The sequence below is a fragment of the Ailuropoda melanoleuca genome, chromosome 17 (assembly GCF_002007445.2).
Source record: "Ailuropoda melanoleuca isolate Jingjing chromosome 17, ASM200744v2, whole genome shotgun sequence".
NCBI lineage: Eukaryota > Metazoa > Chordata > Mammalia > Carnivora > Ursidae > Ailuropoda > Ailuropoda melanoleuca.
The window spans coordinates 15,267,015-15,286,221 of NC_048234.1; the positions used below are offsets into that span (position 1 = coordinate 15,267,015).

At 46.9% G+C, this 19,207-nt stretch overlaps 1 protein-coding gene across 2 annotated transcripts in view; it reads left to right on the forward strand.

The window, feature by feature from the left end:
- Positions 1-19,207, forward strand: part of SPIN1 (spindlin 1) — a 76,809-nt gene that overhangs the window by 43,978 nt on the left and 13,624 nt on the right. For both annotated transcript variants that reach the window (XM_034647213.1, XM_002919610.4), the window contains exon 3: positions 10,046-10,094. In XM_034647213.1, the coding sequence (XP_034503104.1) occupies positions 10,046-10,094 (49 nt within the window). The remainder of the gene's footprint in view (positions 1-10,045; positions 10,095-19,207) is intronic.

The following is a 19,207-nucleotide window of genomic DNA, read 5'->3' on the forward strand; positions in this document are numbered from 1 at the left end:
TGCCTCCTTCCCACTCTACGGATGAATGGTTTTCATACTCATTTGTTCAGAGGTCAGTTACTTGGACATTACGGTGGTTTCTGCTCTTCTGTATTAGACGTGATGACTGCAATGAATAGGCTTGTCCATTTGTCCTGCCCACGCGTTGTCATTGGGATGGATTTCTAGAAGGAAGACTGAATCAGATCTTAAATGCATATGTAATTATGTGAGGTATTCATGGGCTTTGTAACTTTTTGCCCTCAGGGTATGTGTGAAGGGAATGCTGCGTCCTTTAAGGCCTCTTTGGCCTTCCTTTCTTCTGTTCTTTTCTCCCCTGATTTGCTTCTACTTTTAGAAGCTCTTCTAAAGTCAGAGTTACTTTGTGATAGGAGTTATGTCTTATACTTGCCACTGTGTGGTGTCAGCTTCTGGGAGAGAACTTCTGGGAATGCTGCGTCCTTTAAGGCCTCTTTGGCCTTCCTTTCTTCTGTTCTTTTCTCCCCTGATTTGCTTCTACTTTTAGAAGCTCTTCTAAAGTCAGAGTTACTTTGTGATAGGAGTTATGTCTTATACTTGCCACTGTGTGGTGTCAGCTTCTGGGAGAGAACTTCTGGGAATGCTGCGTCCTTTAAGGCCTCTTTGGCCTTCCTTTCTTCTGTTCTTTTCTCCCCTGATTTGCTTCCTTTTAGAAGCTCTTCTAAAGTCAGAGTTACTTTGTGATAGGAGTTATGTCTTATACTTGCCACTGTGTGGTGTCAGCTTCTGGGAGAGAACTTTAAGTTCTTGGCCTCTTGTTTGCATCCTCGTGGGTCTCAGCCTCCGTCACAGTCATGCTGGACTTCTGCAGTCCTAGCTAATGGCTGTGGTTTCTTGGATGCTGTGTTTATGAATCTTTTCTCTCTCGTTTTCTGAAGAATAGCCTCCAGCAACTTCCAGATATTTGTGGGAGATGTATTTTTGAGCCCATATGTGAATGTAAATGTGTATACTCTCAATTGGTAATTTAGCTGGGTATGGAAGTCTGGGTTCAAAGTCATTTTACCTCCAGTTTGCAGGTATTGCTTTCCGGTTGTGTAGCTCAGTGTTGATGATGAAAGAATACGTCTAGTACCTCTTCATTTTTTTTAAAAGGACCTTAAAAAAGGACTTTATTTTTCTTAAAGATTTTTTTGAGACACACACACATACACACAGAGCACAAGCAGACGGAAAGGCAGAGTAAGAGGGAGAAGCAGACTCCCTGCTGAGCTGGGAGCTCGACGTGGGGCTCGATCCCAGGAACCTAAGATCATGACCTGAGCTGAAGGCAGATGCTTAATCATCCGAGCCACCCAGGTGCCCCAGGACTTTACTTTTCTTAAAGCAGTTTTAAGTTCACGGCAAGATTGAGCAGAATGTGTGCTTCTCATATACCCCTGATGCCCTCCCCTTAGCCTCCCATACAAGCAATAGCCCTCACCAGATAGTACATTTGTTACAGTGCACCTACATTGTACACGTTGTGATTACCCAGAGTCCGTTGTTTATCTTAAGGTTCACTTTTGGTGTCGTACATTCTGTGGGTTTTGACAAATGTGTAATCACTCAAATCCACCGTTCTGGTATCAGTAGTTTTACTTCCTGAAACTCCCCTGTTCTTCAGCTATTCATTCCTCTCACCACCTGACCGCTGGCAGCCACTGACCTTTTATTGTATCCATAGTTCTGCCTTTCTTGGAATGTTAATAGAGTTGGAATTCTATGGAGCCTTTGCAGACTGGCTTCTTTCACTTAGCAGTATGCACTTAAGGTTCTTCCATGTCTTTCCATGACTTGATAGCTTGTTCCTTTTCAGTACTGAATAATATTCTATTTGTAGATGTACCATCGTTTATTTATCCAGTCACCCACTAAAGGATATCTTGGTTGCTTCCAAGTTTAGGGGATTACAAATAAAGCTGCTATGCACATCCACGGGCAGGTTTTTGTGTGAACTGGTTCCAACTTATTTGGGTAAATACCAAGGACCATAGTTGCTAGATCATATGGTAAGAGTATGGTTTGTAAGAAACCACCAAATTGTCTTCCAGTGCAGCTGCACCAGTGTGCATTCCCTCCAGCCACAAATGAGAGTTTCTGTTGCTGTACATCATCTCCGTGTTTGGTGTTGTCAGTGTTCTGGATTTTGGTAATTCTGTTAGAAGCGTAGTGGTATCTCATTGTTTTTTGTTTGCATTTCCTCCACATATGATGTGTAGAGCATCTTTTCATACATGATTTTTGCCGTCTCTGTCTGTTCTTTGGTGTTAAGCTCTTTGTTCCATGTTTAATTGGTGGTTTTCTTATTGAATTTTAAGAATTCTTTGTATATTTTGGATAATAGTCCTTCATCAGATATGTTTTCCAGGTATTTTCTTCTGATTGTCCTTTTTTTAAAAAATTTTATTTTATTTTATTTATTTTTGAATTATAAACCCTTGTGTCGAGGGCTGACTTTTAATAGATCGCAGCGAGGGAGCTGCTCTGCTACATATGAAACCCTGACCTAGAAGCAGGTTGTCTGTGAATGGTTTAGCGTGAATGTGCGTTGTGTGACTGGCGAGGGGGTGGCCCCTTTCCAGACGCGCCCTGTTTTGCAGGATGAGGTGCTCTCTGCACTGGACCCTGGTCTCTTAAGTGTGGTGGCCCACTGGTGGGGTCAGTGGGAGACTGGCTGTCTGAGGCCAACCAAGGCTCCTTGGCATTGCCGTATTGTTCCACCTGGGCAGGATTCTGACTTAGAGGTGTTCAGTCAGAATCCCACAGATGGTAACTTCGTCTCATTGGCTCCTCAGCCAAGCACATACACCAGATTCTCATTTTTTTTATAGTGTCTTTCACAGAGCAGAAGTTTTTAATTTTAATAAAATGCAGCTTATCAATTTTCTTCTTTCATAGATTGTGCCATTGTATTATCTTAAAAAGTCATCAGCATAACAAGTCATCAGCATAACCAAGTTCATTTGGATTTTTCACTATGCTAACTTTTAGGAGTTTTGTAGTTTTGCACTGTGCATTTAGGTCTGTGATCCATTTTGAGTTAATTTTTGTGAGGGATGTAAGGTCTGTGTCTAAATTCATTTTTTTGCAGGTGGATGTCTAGTCATTCCAGCACCATTTATTAAAAAGACTATCTTTTCTCCATTTTATTGCCTTTGCTCCTTTGTTAAAGATCAGCTGACTATATGTGGATCTTTTTTAGAGTTCTCCATTTGATCTGTTTTTCCATTCTTTAGCCAGTACCATGCTGTCTTGATTAGTGTAGCTTTATAGTACGTCTTAAAGTCAAGTAGTGTCAGTTCTCCAGCTGTTCTCCTCCTTCAATATTGTGTTGGCTGTTCTGGATCTTTTGCTTCTCCCTATAAACTTTAGAACTGGTTTGTTGATATCCACAAAATAACTTGCTTGGATTTGGATTGGGATTGCATTGAATCTATAGATCAAGTTGAGAAGAACTGACATATCTTTTTTTTTTTTTTCAATAAAGATTTTGTGTATTTTATAGAGAATGAGTGAGAGTGAGAGAGAGTGAGAACAAGGGGAGGAGGGGCAGAGGGAGAAGGAGAAGCAGGCTCTCTGCTGAGCAGGGAGCCCCATGCGGGGTTTGATCCTAGGACTCTGGAATCGTGACCTGAGCTGAAGGCAGATGCTTAACCAACTGAGCCACTCAGGCACCCCTGGGAAGAATTGACATCTTGACAATATTGAGTCTGTCTGTGAACGTGGAATATCTCTCCATTTAGATAGTTGTTCTTTGATTTCTTTCATCAGTTTTTGTCATATCTATCTTATATATGGGGTCTGTAGTGATGTCTCCTCTTTGATTTCTCATGTTAGCGATTTGTGTCTTCTCTCTTGTTAGTCCCCTGGCTAGAGATTTATCAATTTTGATCTTTTCAAAGAATGAGCTTTTGATTTTATTGATTTTTGTCTGTTGATTTCCTGTTTAAAATATTACTGATTTCTGTTATATTTTTTATAACATCTTTTTTTTTTTTTTAGGTTTTATTTATTTATTTGACAGAGAGAGCTCAAGCAGGGGGAGCAGCAGGCAGAGGGAGAAGGGAGAGGGAGAAGCAGGCTCCCCGTGGAGTAGAGAGTCTGCCAGGATGCTGGGATCATGACCTGAACCAGAGGCAGACGCTTCACTGACTGAGCCACCCAGGAGCCCCAGTCTTTATAACATTTTTTGCTAGTTTTGCATTTAATATGGTTTCCTCTTTTCCTAAGATGGAACCTTAGATTTTTTTTATTTTAGGTCTTTCCTCTTTTCTGATACATGCATTCACTGCTATAAATTTCTTTCTGTGCACTGCTTTCCCTGTATCCCACAAATTTTGTAAATTGTATTTTCATTTTCACTTAGTTCAAAACATTTTTAAATTCATCTTGCAATTTCTTCTTTGAACTATGTATTTAGAACTGTGTTGTTTAATCTCTGAGTATTTGGGGATTTTTCAGCTATTTTTCTGTTACTGAAATTAGTTTGATTTTATTGTGGTTTGAGAGCAGTTGCAGGAATTCTGTTCTTTTAAATGTATTAAGGTGTGTTTTATGATCCAGAATGTTGTCTTGGTGACTGCTTCATGGGAACTTGAAAAGAACGTGTATTTTGCTGTTGTTGGATAGAGTGGTCTATTGATGTCAATTATATCCATTTGATTAGTGGTGTTGTTGGGTTTGACTGTGTCCTCACTGATTTTCTGCCTGCTGGATCTGTCCCATTTCTGATAGAGCGTTATTGAAGTATCCAGCTATGATAGTGGATTCATCAGTTTCTCTTTGTAGTTTTAACAGTTTGCCTTCCTTAGTTTGATGTTCTCTTGTTAGATACACATGTTAAAGATTGTTATGTCTTCTTAGAGGATTGATTGCTTTATCGTAAGATATTTCTTTTTCCCTGGTGACTTTTCTTGCTCTGGAATCTCTCTGAAATTAATATAGCTACTCTCGTTTCTTTTGATCAGTGTTAGCATGGTGTATATTTTTCCTTTCCTCTACTTTTAATCTAAACATACCTTTAAAGCGGATTTCTTGTGGACAGTATACAGTATGGTCTTGTTTTTAATTCCACTGTGCAGTCTTGGTATTTTAATTGGTATACTTAGACCATTGATATTAAGGTGATTTGGATTAATATCTGCTCTATTTGTTACTATTTTCATTGCCCTTGTTCTTTTACTTTTTTAAGAGACTGCCCTACAGTTTGCAGGATACATTTATAACTAATCCAGTTCACTTACAAGTAAGCTGTAATCATCTAACATGTTGTTGCTGGAATTCTGAAAAAATATTACCAGTTCTATTAAATAGTAATAAAAATGGAAGTGTTTGTTTTATCTTCACTGATTCCATCTCTAATGATCTCTCTGTAGATTTGAGTTTCTCAGCTATATTATTTTTCTTCTCTCTGAAGAATTTTTTTTCTTTTTTTTAAGATTTTTATTTATTTATTTGACAGAGATAGAGACAGCCAGCGAGAGAGGGAACACAAGCAGGGGAGTGGGAGAGGAAGAAGCAGGCTCATAGCGGAGAAGCCTGATGTGGGGCTCGATCCCAGAATGCTGGGATCATGCCCTGAGCCGAAGGCAGACGCATAACGACTGCGCCCCCCAGGTGCTCCTGAAGAATTTTTTTTCACATTTCTTACAGTGTAGGTCTCCTGGCAACAAATTCTCTTACCTTTTGCTTGTTTGAGCAAGTCTTCTCCTTCACTCATGAAGGGTAGCAGAATACAAAATTCTAGGTTAATTTTCTCCCAACACTTCAGGTGTCTCAGTCCGCTCTCTGCGTGTGTGCTCTCTGAGGAGACGTTGGATGTAATTTTTGCTTTGTTCCTCTGTACATAAGGTGTTTTTCCTCTGTCTCTGTCAGGAGTTTTTCTTTGTCCTTACATGTGATTTTGGGGCATTTATCCTGCTTGGCATTCTCTGAACTTCCTGGATCTCTGGTTTAGTGTCTGACTTCAGTTTGGGGAAATCATCATTCACTATTGCTTCACATATGTCTATTCCCTTGTCTCCTCTTTTTCTTCCTGGCATTCCCATTGTATGTGTTACTTCTTTATAGTTGTCCCATGGTCCTTGGATATTCTGATTTGTTTTTTCCTGTCTTTGTCTTTTTTCTCTTTGCTTTTCAGGTTTGGAGGTTTCTGCTGGCATGTCCTGAAGCTGAGAGAGTCTTCCTCAGCGGCCTCCGGTGACCGCTGAGTTAATGTCGGCCACGTTTCTTACTGTTTCCTGTTCCTTGCCCTGTGCTTTCTCCCTTTTTTCTCTTCCACTTTCCCCTACTTTTTGTGGTTTTGTTCAACTTTCCATGATTTTACTTTCTCCATCCTGAGTCCCCCCAGACACATTGTTCATTTCTGTTGTGATGTTCTGATCTCTGCCATGTCTGTTTAATTTTTTCTGATAATTTCCACCTTTCAGTTTACGTTACTCGTCTTTTCTCACGTTTACTTTTTCCTTGGAGCCCCTAGCTTATTACTGTGATAGTTACTAAAATTCTTGGTCTGATAATTCTACCATCCCTGTCATACCCGAGTCTAGTTCGGATGCTTGCTGTCTCTTCAAACCATGTTTGCTTTTTAATGCGCTGTATAGTTTTTGGGCTGAGACATGATGTGCTGGCGAGAAGGAACTCCGTGAGCCGTCAGTGATGTGACGATGGGGCGTGGGGGCGGTGCACGTTCTGTAGTGCTGTATCGGTCTCCTGCCCTCCTGAGTCTGTGTCACCGGCTGACCTTCTCCCCCTGTGGGACGGGAGGGCAGGCAGCTGCACTTTGAATTCCCCTTCCCTCAGGCCAGCTGGGCTCCCAGACAAACCCCAGAGGTTAAGCTCTTGAGGGCAGGCCTTGTTGAGAACTGAATGCTTTGTTGTATTTCCAGACGGGTACTTTTCCCCCCCTCTACTGGAGGCAGGAGGGGATTTTTCTCTCATCTTCCCTGAGAACCTGGCAGCGCTCCTGGAGGTGAAACCTGCCCAGCATTGGTGCCCTGCGTCTCCTCGGCATGATTAGTGGCTGGAGGCTTCGTCCCAGCCTTCTCCACACTGAGGCCCCAGCTGCTGGGCGGCTTTTGTTGAGGCTTTCCTGCCCTGCTTCCCGCAGATGGTTCTGCCTGCTGAGCTCTGATTGTCCGTATCTGCAGGTTGGTCAACGGTTTGGGGGGCGCCGGTTTGCCCTGTGACATCACGTCTCTGACCAGTTGAGGAAGAGTTGTTGATTTTTCCTCGAGTTCGGCTTTTTGCTTGTTAGGACGCAGCGCCAGAAACAGCACGTTCTGTCCGTTCATGGCGTTCGGTTTTCAGGAGCTCTTTGCTTTCCCCTTTTGTAGCCTCTTGTTCCCATGTGGTGACAGCGATACCCTCCGTTTGCTTGAGGACACCCGTTCTTTCACTTCATCTGTGTGGCTCTGGAATCATTTCATAGTTTGCCGCTCGTCTGACAGCACTCCTACCATGGAGGGGTTGTTTCTTGAGTGATCAGTAGAAGATGGTTTCCGCCAGGATCCTCCTCCAGCTGGGGAAGTGAGCTCCATGGGGACAGGTGGTGACTTGTGGGCCTGAGCTTTGCCTGGCATGCAGGGACGGGACAGCCCAGATGCTCAGTCAGCTGCCCTTCCTGGCATCCTTCGCGTGGGAGGGGAGGCGCGCCGATGCCTGGGGCAGGCCCAGCAGAGCCTGAGTGAGTCCTTCACGTCTGTTTGTGTGTCTCTCCTCATCCTGTCCACCCCAAGGCTCGCCACGACGTTCCCGGGTGCTTCAGGGAGCTCTCCCTCCAGGCCGTGTCCTCTGTCGTCCCTGAGCCCCTTGCGAGTCTGTGTGTGGGCGCCCGGGCTGCACAGAAGGAGGATGGCCCTGCGCTGTCACCTGGGAACAGTGACAGAATGTCCTGTGCAGACCAGTTGGCCGTCTCTCTCCCTGTTCACTTCATAGTCATGAATGTAATACTAGTAAGGAAATGTGTGTTTAAATCGGACACTTTAAAGGCCAAGGGGAGAGAACTTGGTGGATCACCCGCCAGCCCCCAGCCAGGGGAACCACCATGCCGAGCTTGTGCTCGGGGCGCTTTGTTTTCTGTCTGCTGCTGCTGCTTGGAGTGAATTTCGATCACTACAGTAAGCACTGTGTTTGCTGCATTCCACGGATCGTGTTTCCATTTTTTCTTCGAGATCAGATTTCATTGTGATTTTGTCTTTGAACTGTGGACTTTCAGAAGATTGTTGTTTAATTTTCAAAAACACAGATATTTCCAGATATTTATTTCTGATTTAATTCTGATGTGGCCAGAGCACAAAATTCTTATGATTTCAGGTTGTTTTAAGCGTATGGAAGGTTTGTGTTACGAGGAGCAGATGGTGTGTCTGGTGTGTCTCGTGTGAACTTGGGGAAGAGTGCGTGCTGGCTGTTTGTGGAGATTAGGTCTTCTGTGTCTCCACCGATTGTCTACCCGCATGTTATGTCGTTACCGAGAGAGGAGTCCAGGTCTATACATGGGGTTGTGGTGAGTCTTCCGGCCACGCCAGCCGGTTTCAGTTCGTGTCCTTCAGTGTTCTGGGACAAGGTCCACACAGTCAGCCTCGGTTTAAATATGGGGGCTTCTTGGTTCATTGGCTCTTACCATTTTGAAATGTTGTCTTGATCCCTGATAACTTTGTCCTGAAGTTAACCTGTGTGGAGTGAGCCACTGTCCCATCCTTTCCTTCTTGTCTCTGAATTGGTGTGTGTGGCATGTTTACGTTTGATGTGATTCTCTGTCCTTTGGGCTGAGTGTAGTGCTGAGTCTCCGGGTTCACCCCGCTGTCTTCTGTCCTGGCTCTGCTGTTTCTGACAATGAATCTGGAGTCGGTATTACCTTTGTTTCCCGGCATTTAATGCGTCTTTCATTGTCTGGGTGTTGTAAAAGTATTTTATTGGTTGCTGGTTTCAGAAACATGGTTAGGATGTGCCCTGGTGTGGTCGTCTTTGGCGTTGGTGAGCTCGCTGGCCGTGTGGTTGCGCGCTTACCGCACCTGGAGGCCTCCCTGCCGTTGCTTCCTCCAGAGTTGTTTCTTCTTTCCTGCGCTGTCCTCTCTGTCGTGGGTGCAGTTGACTGTGCCGTCTGGCCACCGAGGCCGTCCCCGCTGTTCCCCATCATTGTGGACAGCGTCACTGGTCTTCGCGTCTGTGAGGTCTGGTCCACGGTTCACCATGTCCGCTGATCTTCACTTCAGACCCTGTGTTTTCCACTAGTTTCATTCCAGTCCTTTCTTTCTTCACAGTTTTTTAAGTGTTGTCTGTATCTTCCTTTAAATATTTGAGCGTATTTATTATAGTGCTTTTCACATTTTTACCTGTTACTTACATTGTCTGTTTATAACCCACGGAGGTGTGGGGTCCAGTCTGCCGCTCTGCGTTGGGAATGAGCTATGGTGCGTCGGGACCCCGTCACTGCCCTCTGACTTTGCTCCTGTCCGCAGTTGTCGGGATGGGCTGTAGCAGCTTCGATTCCTGGGGCTCCTTCAGCCTTCCTGCTGAGGGGCCACCTCTTTGAGGTTTTTACCACATGGGTTCAGAGAGGTGGCTGGCACACCCACTGGGTTCTTCTGGTTTCCCTTCTCTTACTGTCGTCTGCATGTTGCCCTCAGAACACAGTCTGGGTCCATGCGGGGCCCCCCAGTCCTGCCCCACCGGTCGTCCCGGTGCCTGGATCCAGGTGTCTCACATCTGCTGGCGTTTTGCTTGCTGGGAGCAGGAACACGGCTGCTGTAACGTTGTACTTTACGGCTAGAATTGTCACTTCTGTGGTTTTTGTCGATGTGATTTTAGGTGTTTTTTTATGGCTGATCTTGGGCGATGAGCTGTTGTCCCTGTCATTTTATCTTCTCAGAACTCCATTTATCTCCTTTTTGAAAATTAGACAAACAAATGGCTCTATACATGTTGGCTGTTGATGGTTTATTTTCATTTCATGCTTTATGTAGCAGTTTTTCAGAAGTTAATTTTTTCCATGTTCTGAAGTATTTTCTATCCAGTTTTTATTGATTTATATTCACTTCTCTTTTAGGCCATGCTGGTGTGTCTGCAAGCATGATGAAGAAAAGGACGTCCCACAAGTAAGCACCCCTGAAGCTTGATTTTAGATAGCAGGTTGTGGCCGTAGGTGATGTAGGGTCTGAGATTCACGTGATGCCCTCTCCCCTGGTTGAGGAGGTCATGCCTCGCTGTGTGTTGAGTACAGGCGTACAGCTGTGTCCCTTGTCCTTGGCCTGGCCTACGGCTGCCTAGGCTTGTCCTTCCACCTCCTAAAGTCTCTGGGCCATGATTTCCCCTCCAGCTCCAAGGGGCTGGACTGACGGCAGGAAGTGTCCGTTGTGACGAGGGCGGCACGTGCGTGGTGAACCTCTCCTCCTTCTCTCTTCACAAGGGCTGCACGTTCCCGGCACGCAGGTGGTTTTCTCAGCCTCAGATCTGCTGCTGGTTAGGAGCCCCTTGTGGTAGAGGCCTTTGCTCATGCTCGAGGGCCTTGCTAGCATGCTGACAGGTGCTCGCTTGCTGCTTTATAACATTTTCAAATAAATGAAAACTTTGTAATCAGGGAGCTCATATGCATGTTGAAAGATAATTAAAAAGCCATGTATTTTAAGTGACCAATATGTTATAAATCCTAAATTCTATAGATACCAGAATAAAGGAGCCACTTTTTCTTCCTTAAATCTTCATGTATGACATAGTTACATTTAAAAAGAAAATTGAGATACTATCTTAAATGAAAATACTGTGCTTGTACTGAATTACACTTAATAGATTTCACAAGTACCCCCCAGGTTCTGGTCGCTGCTACTGTACCATGGAAATCGCACTAACGAACCAGTTCTGAGTGTTCTGAGTCTAATTGTAGACGGTTAACCCTGGAAGAGACCCGTTGACCCCAGCTAGCACCTTCCGAGCGTCTCGTTATAGCCGTTCTTTCCAAACCATTCATACTTGTAAGCGCCCCAGCCACCACCCTGTGCAGTTGAAGAGCACGAGATGCCCGTTCGTAACGGTCAGTGGCTGGTGCACACGTGGACGTGTAACGTAAATACCTGTAATACGTAGTTCAAGAAATGACCTGGAATAGGAAGGTGATGTTGAGGTGAGTATGTGTGTCCCTGAGGTGTGATCAAGCATTTCCCAGATGCCGTGGATTTGCCCATTCCCTTCATGCTTCTGCCATATCCAGCTACCTGGTAATTGATGTACTGTCTCCCCTCATCATCATACCATAGCATTACCATAAATGGGAAACCGTGTCTTGGCCCAAGTTTAAGGTAACCAAACAAATACAAGCCTTAAATATTAGGTAATGGTAGAAACGTAACTACAGTGGGGAAGAGAAGCAGGGCACATGTTAACTTCACAAGATCAGAACAGTTCATGCAAGACAGATTTTGCCAATCAGTTAAAAATAATCGGCTTTAAGAATGTAATGTGCATTCAGTTTTATCCATTTTTACACGTTGCCGGGTATAAAATGTTAGGACTAGAAGGTCCTTTAATCAGGACTTCGGGCGTTGCGTTGGTGCAAAGGTTTCATGAGCCTCGTCTAAACGTCTGAAGCACTGTCATATGTTAACTCCTGGATCTGAGATGCTGGTGGTTTCTTCCCTCGGAGCACAAGGAATAAACACCTGCCTTTGCAACTTTGCTGTTCATGTGCGTGTCAGCTAAAGGCATGACCCCCTGTGCTCTGCCGTGCAGGGAGCTTGACCAGTGTTTTGCTTGTTTCCGTTGAAAGAGTAGAGGGCCGTGACGGGGTTTTTCTGTAGCCAGAGGGAGCCGGAAAGAGAGGAAAGGCTGTCGCTCCCCTTCCCCTCTGTCTTCTCATCTCTGTGCACATGTGAAGATGGTTGGAAACAAAGATCGACGATGCACAGGTCTGCACAGTTCACCGCGGCTGGCTGTTGCTAGCGGCCTCTGGAGGGGCCGTTGCCGGGGAGCCTGGCGTGACGCAGAAAGCTGGATGGCTCAGCTGGGCCCCTTGGCTCGTTTCCTCCATCTACCTGGCACTGGGCTTCCGGGCCTAACAGTTCTGCCATGGACCAGGACGGTCCCTCTCCACAAGTGACACTTTTATGGAAACCACATAGAGAAGCCGACCTGGAGCCTCCACTGTGGCCCTCCGGCGATCGAGGCAGGCCTGCAGGGCTGACCCACGCCTCATTCCAGGGAGGCTGAGCAGGAACCCCACGTGTGGACGCCTCTGCCTGCTGGTGGGAGTCACAGGGACACCCAGGAGATGCGTGCCGGCGGAGCCACCGTCCCTGCGCGTACTGGCAGGACTCGGGGACCTGCAGTGGTGGAGCACCGTGGCACCCAGAAGTTCTGCCCTGTGGTTTGTTTCTGATTTTACGGTAAATGGGACAAGCTGATGTGCCTCCTGCTGGCCGGGCCCTTGCTGCATTTTAGGAACAAGCTGGTGACCGGCGTTTCCTGGCTTCTCAGGAGGTGGCTTGGGAAATGCGTCGCAGTGAACAGCCTGGGCCGGAACTGCACAGGTCCACATGCATTTCTTTCTGTAAACACGGGACTGCACGGTCCATGTGTTTTGTCTTCCATATGATGTGTTATAGCACTCTGGGCTCCAGCGTGCTGCATGGTGAGAACGCTGTGTGGAATACGTGCGACATACAAAGTAGGGGTTAACTGGTTTACGGTATCAGGCTTCTGGTCAAGCTGGTAAGTTTTGAGGGAGTCAGAAGGTACGCCCAGATTTTCAGCTGTGGGGGGGTCAGTGCCCCAGTCCCTGCTTTGTTCAAGGGTCAGCTGTGCTTTTTGAAGGGAAGGTAGAGTTGGGGGGCCTCTACGGTAAGTTTAGCTATAGTGGTTGTTTCAGTTTTCAAACAGAAACCTGGTTCTTTTTCTTCCCTAATTTGAATAGTGGATGCATTTCCATTTCCAGGGGTTTAGGTATTTCCCACTAACGCACATTTAGAGAACGGACTGGAGCTTTTACGCACTAAGTAGAGATATTTCCATATGCTTTTGCATATGTTAAGACGTAAGTCAGTGACAGCGACAAGGACAGAGATGCCCCTCCTCCTCTTCCTCGGGTCCCTGGGTGTCCTTGGGCAGTTTTCCTGGCATCCCTGTCAAGGAGGAACCCTGAGTCCTTTTATGCACAGAGGCTAACGAGCCAGTCTGGGCTCCTACACGGAGCAGTGACTGCGTGCGGGCTCACAGATAGGGCGGCAGGATTCTAGAGCACACAGTAACCACGCCGCGTGTCCGCGGGGAATGTGCTCTCGTCCCCCGTCTGCAGGGTGGGTGACGTCTGTGGTAAACACACGGACTAGGTGAGCAGTGGAGCATGGTGCTGACTGCCTTAACTGATCAAAACCTAGACGACTTCTGAATGAGCTTGTAAGGAGCTGCTCTTCACACCAGTGAAGTGGATAGCGTTTTGGAAGGCCCTTGGCATTGGCAGTCTTCTGTGGACAGCTCTCAGTGTGTAACAGTAACCAGAGAACCCATAGTGATTTGTTTTTATCTTGTCCTGTTAAGTCAGCAATGGCAGTATCTGCTTGTTAAGCAGCACATACCAGAAAAGTGGTTTTTTTCTTTCTCTTTGCTGGTGGGCATCTTGTACAAAGACAGTCACTTTGATTTAATCAGTATTTTCTGCTGAAATCTGCTGGAACACTGCTTTCCTAGGGTACTACTGAGTAGAAGAAGGGAAGTGTGTCCATAATTCATACAACTACGCACTGGGATTGTGATAGGCATTTACTGGTTCATAGCAGAGTTCGGATAGTTGCAGTTGGATTGAAGAAGTGTGGTTCCGTTAATGGTCGACCACCAGAATCAGATCTACCCGTCCTGGGGGGGGCAGTTCGTGTGGGTCTCAGGCATGGAGGGAATCTGGGTAAACACTGGAAGGTCTCCCCACACAGGATTTTCTTTCTGGATGACAGAACAAGTAGCATGGTTGATTCAGAACTTACTGGAAGTGTTGAAAGCGTTGAGCAAGGTAGACATGTCCCCTACAGTCACAGCTTACCTTGTTGGGAACATGGACGCATAGAAATTAGTGTTGGTTCTGAATCGTGCTCCCCAGTTGTGGTACCTGGGGCAGAGCGCCTGGGAGCCTGTTAGCTTAGAAGGTCTGAGATAGTGGACTCAGGTCTCTGGGGCCAGTGTGGGCCTTCCACACGTGCTCCTGGTGGCCACGTGGCTGCCCGTGGCTCCTCTGAAGCTCATTGGAAAGCTAAGCAGGTTGTGCTGTAGCGGTGAGAGCAGCTGCTGAGGGGCTGGCCCCCGTCCACTCGCCCTGAGGACAGATAGCAGCTCACAAGGGTCCCTGAAACCAGTCGTTTCAGAGATGGCTTCTGGAGATAAGGAGCAAGCAAAGTGATCATAGGTGTTTACCTATGGTCTCTCTACTTTACCCTCGAATCTTTTGGATGGTGACTAGGGCGGCCTTGTCCTCACGCTCGGCTGCAATTCCAGCTACTTTCCCAGAGGGAAGTGTCTGGGCATCTTTCTGCAGCTGCGCTGTGTGTCGGCCTGGTGAGTGATTGCAAGAACATTGCAGACTTGTTCCCAAGAACATACAGGAGAGTGAGAGCAGTTAAAAAACACGTTTTTCCAGGGAGGACCTGAGTCAACATCACCATGTTCAGGGATCCCTCATTTTAAATTAGCTATTTCCGTTGATAACGTCCCATTTGTGTGCTGCTCTTTGACTGAACCACCCGGAGAAGACCCAAGAAGGGTGTGTCCGATTCAGCACCTTCTCCAGGAATTGGACACTTCCTCTTAGTTTGCTTTTATACGTACTGTTTCAGCTCGTGAAAATAAGCTTTAAGTTTTATTACAGTTCTTGTTGCTTTTTATCTAAATTAGCAATTAGCAGTTAAAAAAAAATTTTTTTTAAAGATTTTATTCATTTATTTGACAGAGACAGCCCGCGAGAGAGAGAACACAAGCAGGGGGAGTGGGAGAGGAAGAAGCAGGCCCCCAGCAGAGGAGCCTGATGTGGGGCTCGATCCCAGAACACTGGGATCACGCCCTGAGCCGAAGGCAGATGCTTAATGACTGTGCCACCCAGGCGCCCCCAAAAATTTAAGAACTTGTTTAGGATATAATTTTTAACCTTTCTAGTTATGAGCAGTTTAAAGTATACACAAAAATAGAGCCCTGTCAGCCAGCTTCAGCGATCATCAGCGTTTCGCCCAATCTCAGACACTAGTATGATACACGAGCGTATCACTCGTTGCCCAGGGAAGTTTCGAACCTCGTCGCCCGGTCGATGCTGGTTGGAAGAACTTAAATCAACTTAAAACAACATATATTTGTGTACTGTTAATATGAAATAATATTTGATATTTTAACATGTATGAAGACATTTCAGAACACTCTTCTGTAAGCTGTGGCTGCAAGAGCCTCGGGCAGTGTCACGTCCCGGTAGTTGGGGAGCTTGACTTCGACTTGAAACACAGGTGTGTTACTCTAAGTACTCGTGTTTGCCTCCAGTGCTGCCGTGGGGAGAATGACCTCTGTCACCTCTGCCTCTTCAGCCAGACCAGATGGATCTTCTTTCGTTCTTCCTTCAGAGCCTGGGACGTGATGCCCCACGAGTAGAATTACCCCTGACTAAACGCAGGCACTAGAAGTGAAGTTCACAATTGGTAACATGAAAATGTGTATATCTGTTTTTATATATAGTTTTCTGTAGAAGTAAAATACTCATTGCATTAATTTGTCAGTAATTAAATTAAAAATTATGCTTTATCTGCCCATAAAAACGAACTGTTTTTAAGTCACTGTAGGAAAATTTGGAAGCACAGGTAGACCCAGAGGAGGACAGCCTAAGTATTGCTAATGCTATTGTAGGATTACTCACAGCTGTTCGTCCTGTACCTAACGTGTGAGAAGCCTTTTTTCTCCCTATCTGTGGGTAATTACGTACATAAGTTTTTCATGTTCTATATTCTCCACTTCTTGTGGGTTAAGTAGCTGTGTAGTACGAGCTGCTGCATCAGGGCCTGTGGTCAAACGTCCTTTATCTCCAGCCTCTGTCATGTACACGGCTCAGAGCGTGGCAGCTGGGTCTCTGTCCACCACCTTCACATAAGTTCCTGGATGCGAATCACCGGGACGAGGGATTGCTGAGTTGTGTGCTGGGCGGGCTGTATCTGTACCATAAGCAGAGAGAGGATTGTACCTCACTATAATTTGCATTAAAATAACTCCTCAAAATTTGAAATTTTTGTTATTATTGAGCTAGAAAGTTCATTCTGCCTCATCCTACTGGCAGTCCAGAACACTAGAAATTTCTGGGAGACCTAAAGCGTGTTGGAACAGATTTATGTAAAAGCGAAGCTGAGCTGAGGAGCTCTCTACCACTTTGAGGAGAAAAGGAGGCTGCCCGAAGAGTGACGGCCGGAGCAGACCCTGGAATTCACACAGGTCAGAGACCAGCAGGGCTGTCTGTAGCCGAAGGGGAGAAACCAGCTCGCCCAGGTGCTTGCCTTCCCTGGCCGCCCTCTCGAGGTCTCCGCTCAACTCACCTCCTGGCCACTTTTCAGCCCCCTGCATCACAGCTGCGTGTCAGATCCTGCCCAGACATCAGGGCTTGCCTGGGCCTGAGGAAGTGCTCCCCACCACAGATGCCATGGCCCCAGCTTGCATGTAACGCGGGAGCCCTGGGAACCAGCCAGCCCCTGAGCAGTGCTGACGGCACGAGAGATCGTCACACACGATGGGAGAGCTAACCGGGGATCCACATGGAACCGCCCAATATGATCAAGGCCGACCCACGGACTTCATAGAGGAATCAGGGAAAGAAGCAAACGTTACCCCCGAAGTTGGAAGGCTTGTTAATTGATTCAAGAGAAGAACCATCAGTTTCTAGAAATTAGAGATACTATGTAAGATACTCAATAGGTAGGCTGAAATTCAAGCTTATCTGTTTTACCTGATTTTATCTGATTCAGGAGCACTTGGTCTGAGGCTTTCTGGAAGGTGAGCAGCATTGGGGAAGGTAGATCGTGGAGGATAGACCTGGAAACCCTGTGTCCCTCTGCTACAGAAGGGGTGGAGGGGGAAGGGTCAAGAATAAGTATGGGAGAGAATTCTGCACAGCCCTCTCTAGATTGACCAAGTGCTAGTTAAGGGGTGATTAAAAACAAGTCACAAGTTCTGGTGACATTTTCGATTGCAGGAACAAAGAAGATTCTGAAAGCAACTCAGAAAAACCGGTCAAATTGAAGAAGGATCAATTGGCATCTAATATCTGTAACTTGGAAGATGGGAGACAGTGAAAATACTGTTTTCTGACACAGGCACTGAGGGGAGACGGGTCTTGAACCTGACGGGTAGACCGAGGCGGTTTGGGGACTTGGGCACCAGGGCAGCGTTTGGAGGCTTCCTGCATCTGTGAACCCAGTCTGATTCCCCACAGGGTGTATGTAGCAAGGTAAAATGTCCACGAGATGGGAGGGTTACAAGAAGCAACAAAAATCCTTCTTCCTTGTTTGTTTCTAAATAAGGTAATATTTTTAAAGTTATTCAGATAAGAACAAAATGAAAAGTAACAATTTAGAACAGCAGCCCAAATTGGAGCAGTGTCAGGTGGGGTTACTATGTGCCAAGGTGTTTTTTCTTTCTTTTTTTTTTTTTAAAGAAATTTTCCTCCTTTTACTAAGAGTTTTTTGCTTGTTTTTGGTCTTGCTGGAGCTAGGAAGGAGAAAGTACAGGTTTTGATTAACTGTAGATTTCAGTATAGCAGCACTGAGTCTGAGTGTGGTACTCAGGCGGTTAGAGGTGGCCTCTGTGAGAGCAGAGCTAAGCTCCGACTTCCAGCAGGAGCCCCGTGCAGGGCACGAAGCCTCCGTCGTCCCGGCCGCACAGAAGAAGGGGGACCCTGGTGAGGACGTGAAGACACAGCGCCGCACAGAGACACAGAACGAGTTGCTGGGCCCGCTCAGGTGTCCCGCGTATGGCAGTAGGACTTGGCTGCTTGCAGCTCCCTTCACGAAGACAGAGGGAAGGACGGCCGTGTTTGGGTAAAGGGTGCAGGAGCCACTTTGGAGAGGACCATCCGGCCGCTCTGAGTCCCCTGCAATGCCCTGGAGAAGGAGCGGGCCTGTGCTGCTGCTGAACACGGCCGGGATGAGGGCCTCCTGCACGGAAACACGGCGATGCACGGTGCCACGCTCCCCTTCAGGAGCAGCTGTGGGCCCCAGCAGAGCGCCACTCACGAGTGTACAAGGGACGCGTGGCCAAGCTGGAACGCTGCTGTTCTGAGTCTCCAGCTGCCCCTTTGTGCTGTCGCTGGCCAAGTTGAGGCTGGCTTTGTTGAGAATCACGGTAACAGAAGATGTCCTGCCTCTGGATCTCAGATAGAAACGTCTCTGGCTGTGGTCTGTATTCTCCAAGGAGACAGAACCAGTGGTGATTGTGTGCGTGCATGTGTAGGTGTGCATGTGCACGCATGGACAGAGATTGGAGCCTGGGGAAGAGCTGGTGGTGTAGCTCCAGTCTGAGGGAAAAGTGCATCTCCCTGTGAGACCTTCCTCAAGACCTTCAACTGATTGGACAAGGCCCACTCACATTACGTGGGGGCCGCCTGCTGCTTCCATGTCTTTCTAGAAGAGTGCCTCCACAGAAAACACCTGCAGTAAGGATTGACCACATAGCCGGGTCCTGTGGCCCAGCCACGTGGACGCTGGCACGGATGCTGTGTTGGCCTGTAATTTTGGAAGTGATGGCGGAGTGTGTGTGTGTGAATGAGATGCTGCACGGGACTGCATTCCTTCCTCACTGGGGTTTGGGAGCCAACCTCTGCCCTCACTGTGTAGAAAGCCTGACCCCACACGCAGCGCGCATCGCTGGGACTTTTGCCTGAATGTCACAAGAAGTAGGTGACGGATTGATGGAAGAGAAACGCCACACTAGCAAGATTCCAGCCGTCTGCCCACACGGCACGCTCCCAGGGACTGTGCAGAGGTTCACAGTCGTCGGGGTTGAGCGTTGTTTGTAGCTGCAGGACAGGGACTCGGTGGTGCGCAGTACTGGCCTTTTCCTCTGCACTGAGCCGCACGCTGCTGAGTCTGAGCAACTTGAGTCCAGCTGTCGGCTCTCCCTTTTTCCCATCGAGTTAAGGGCCATCGGTCTCAATGCTCTTCTGTGCAGCGGGTGGCTCTGCCTTGCTTTGTCTTCCCTCCCCGCAGGGTAGTGCTGA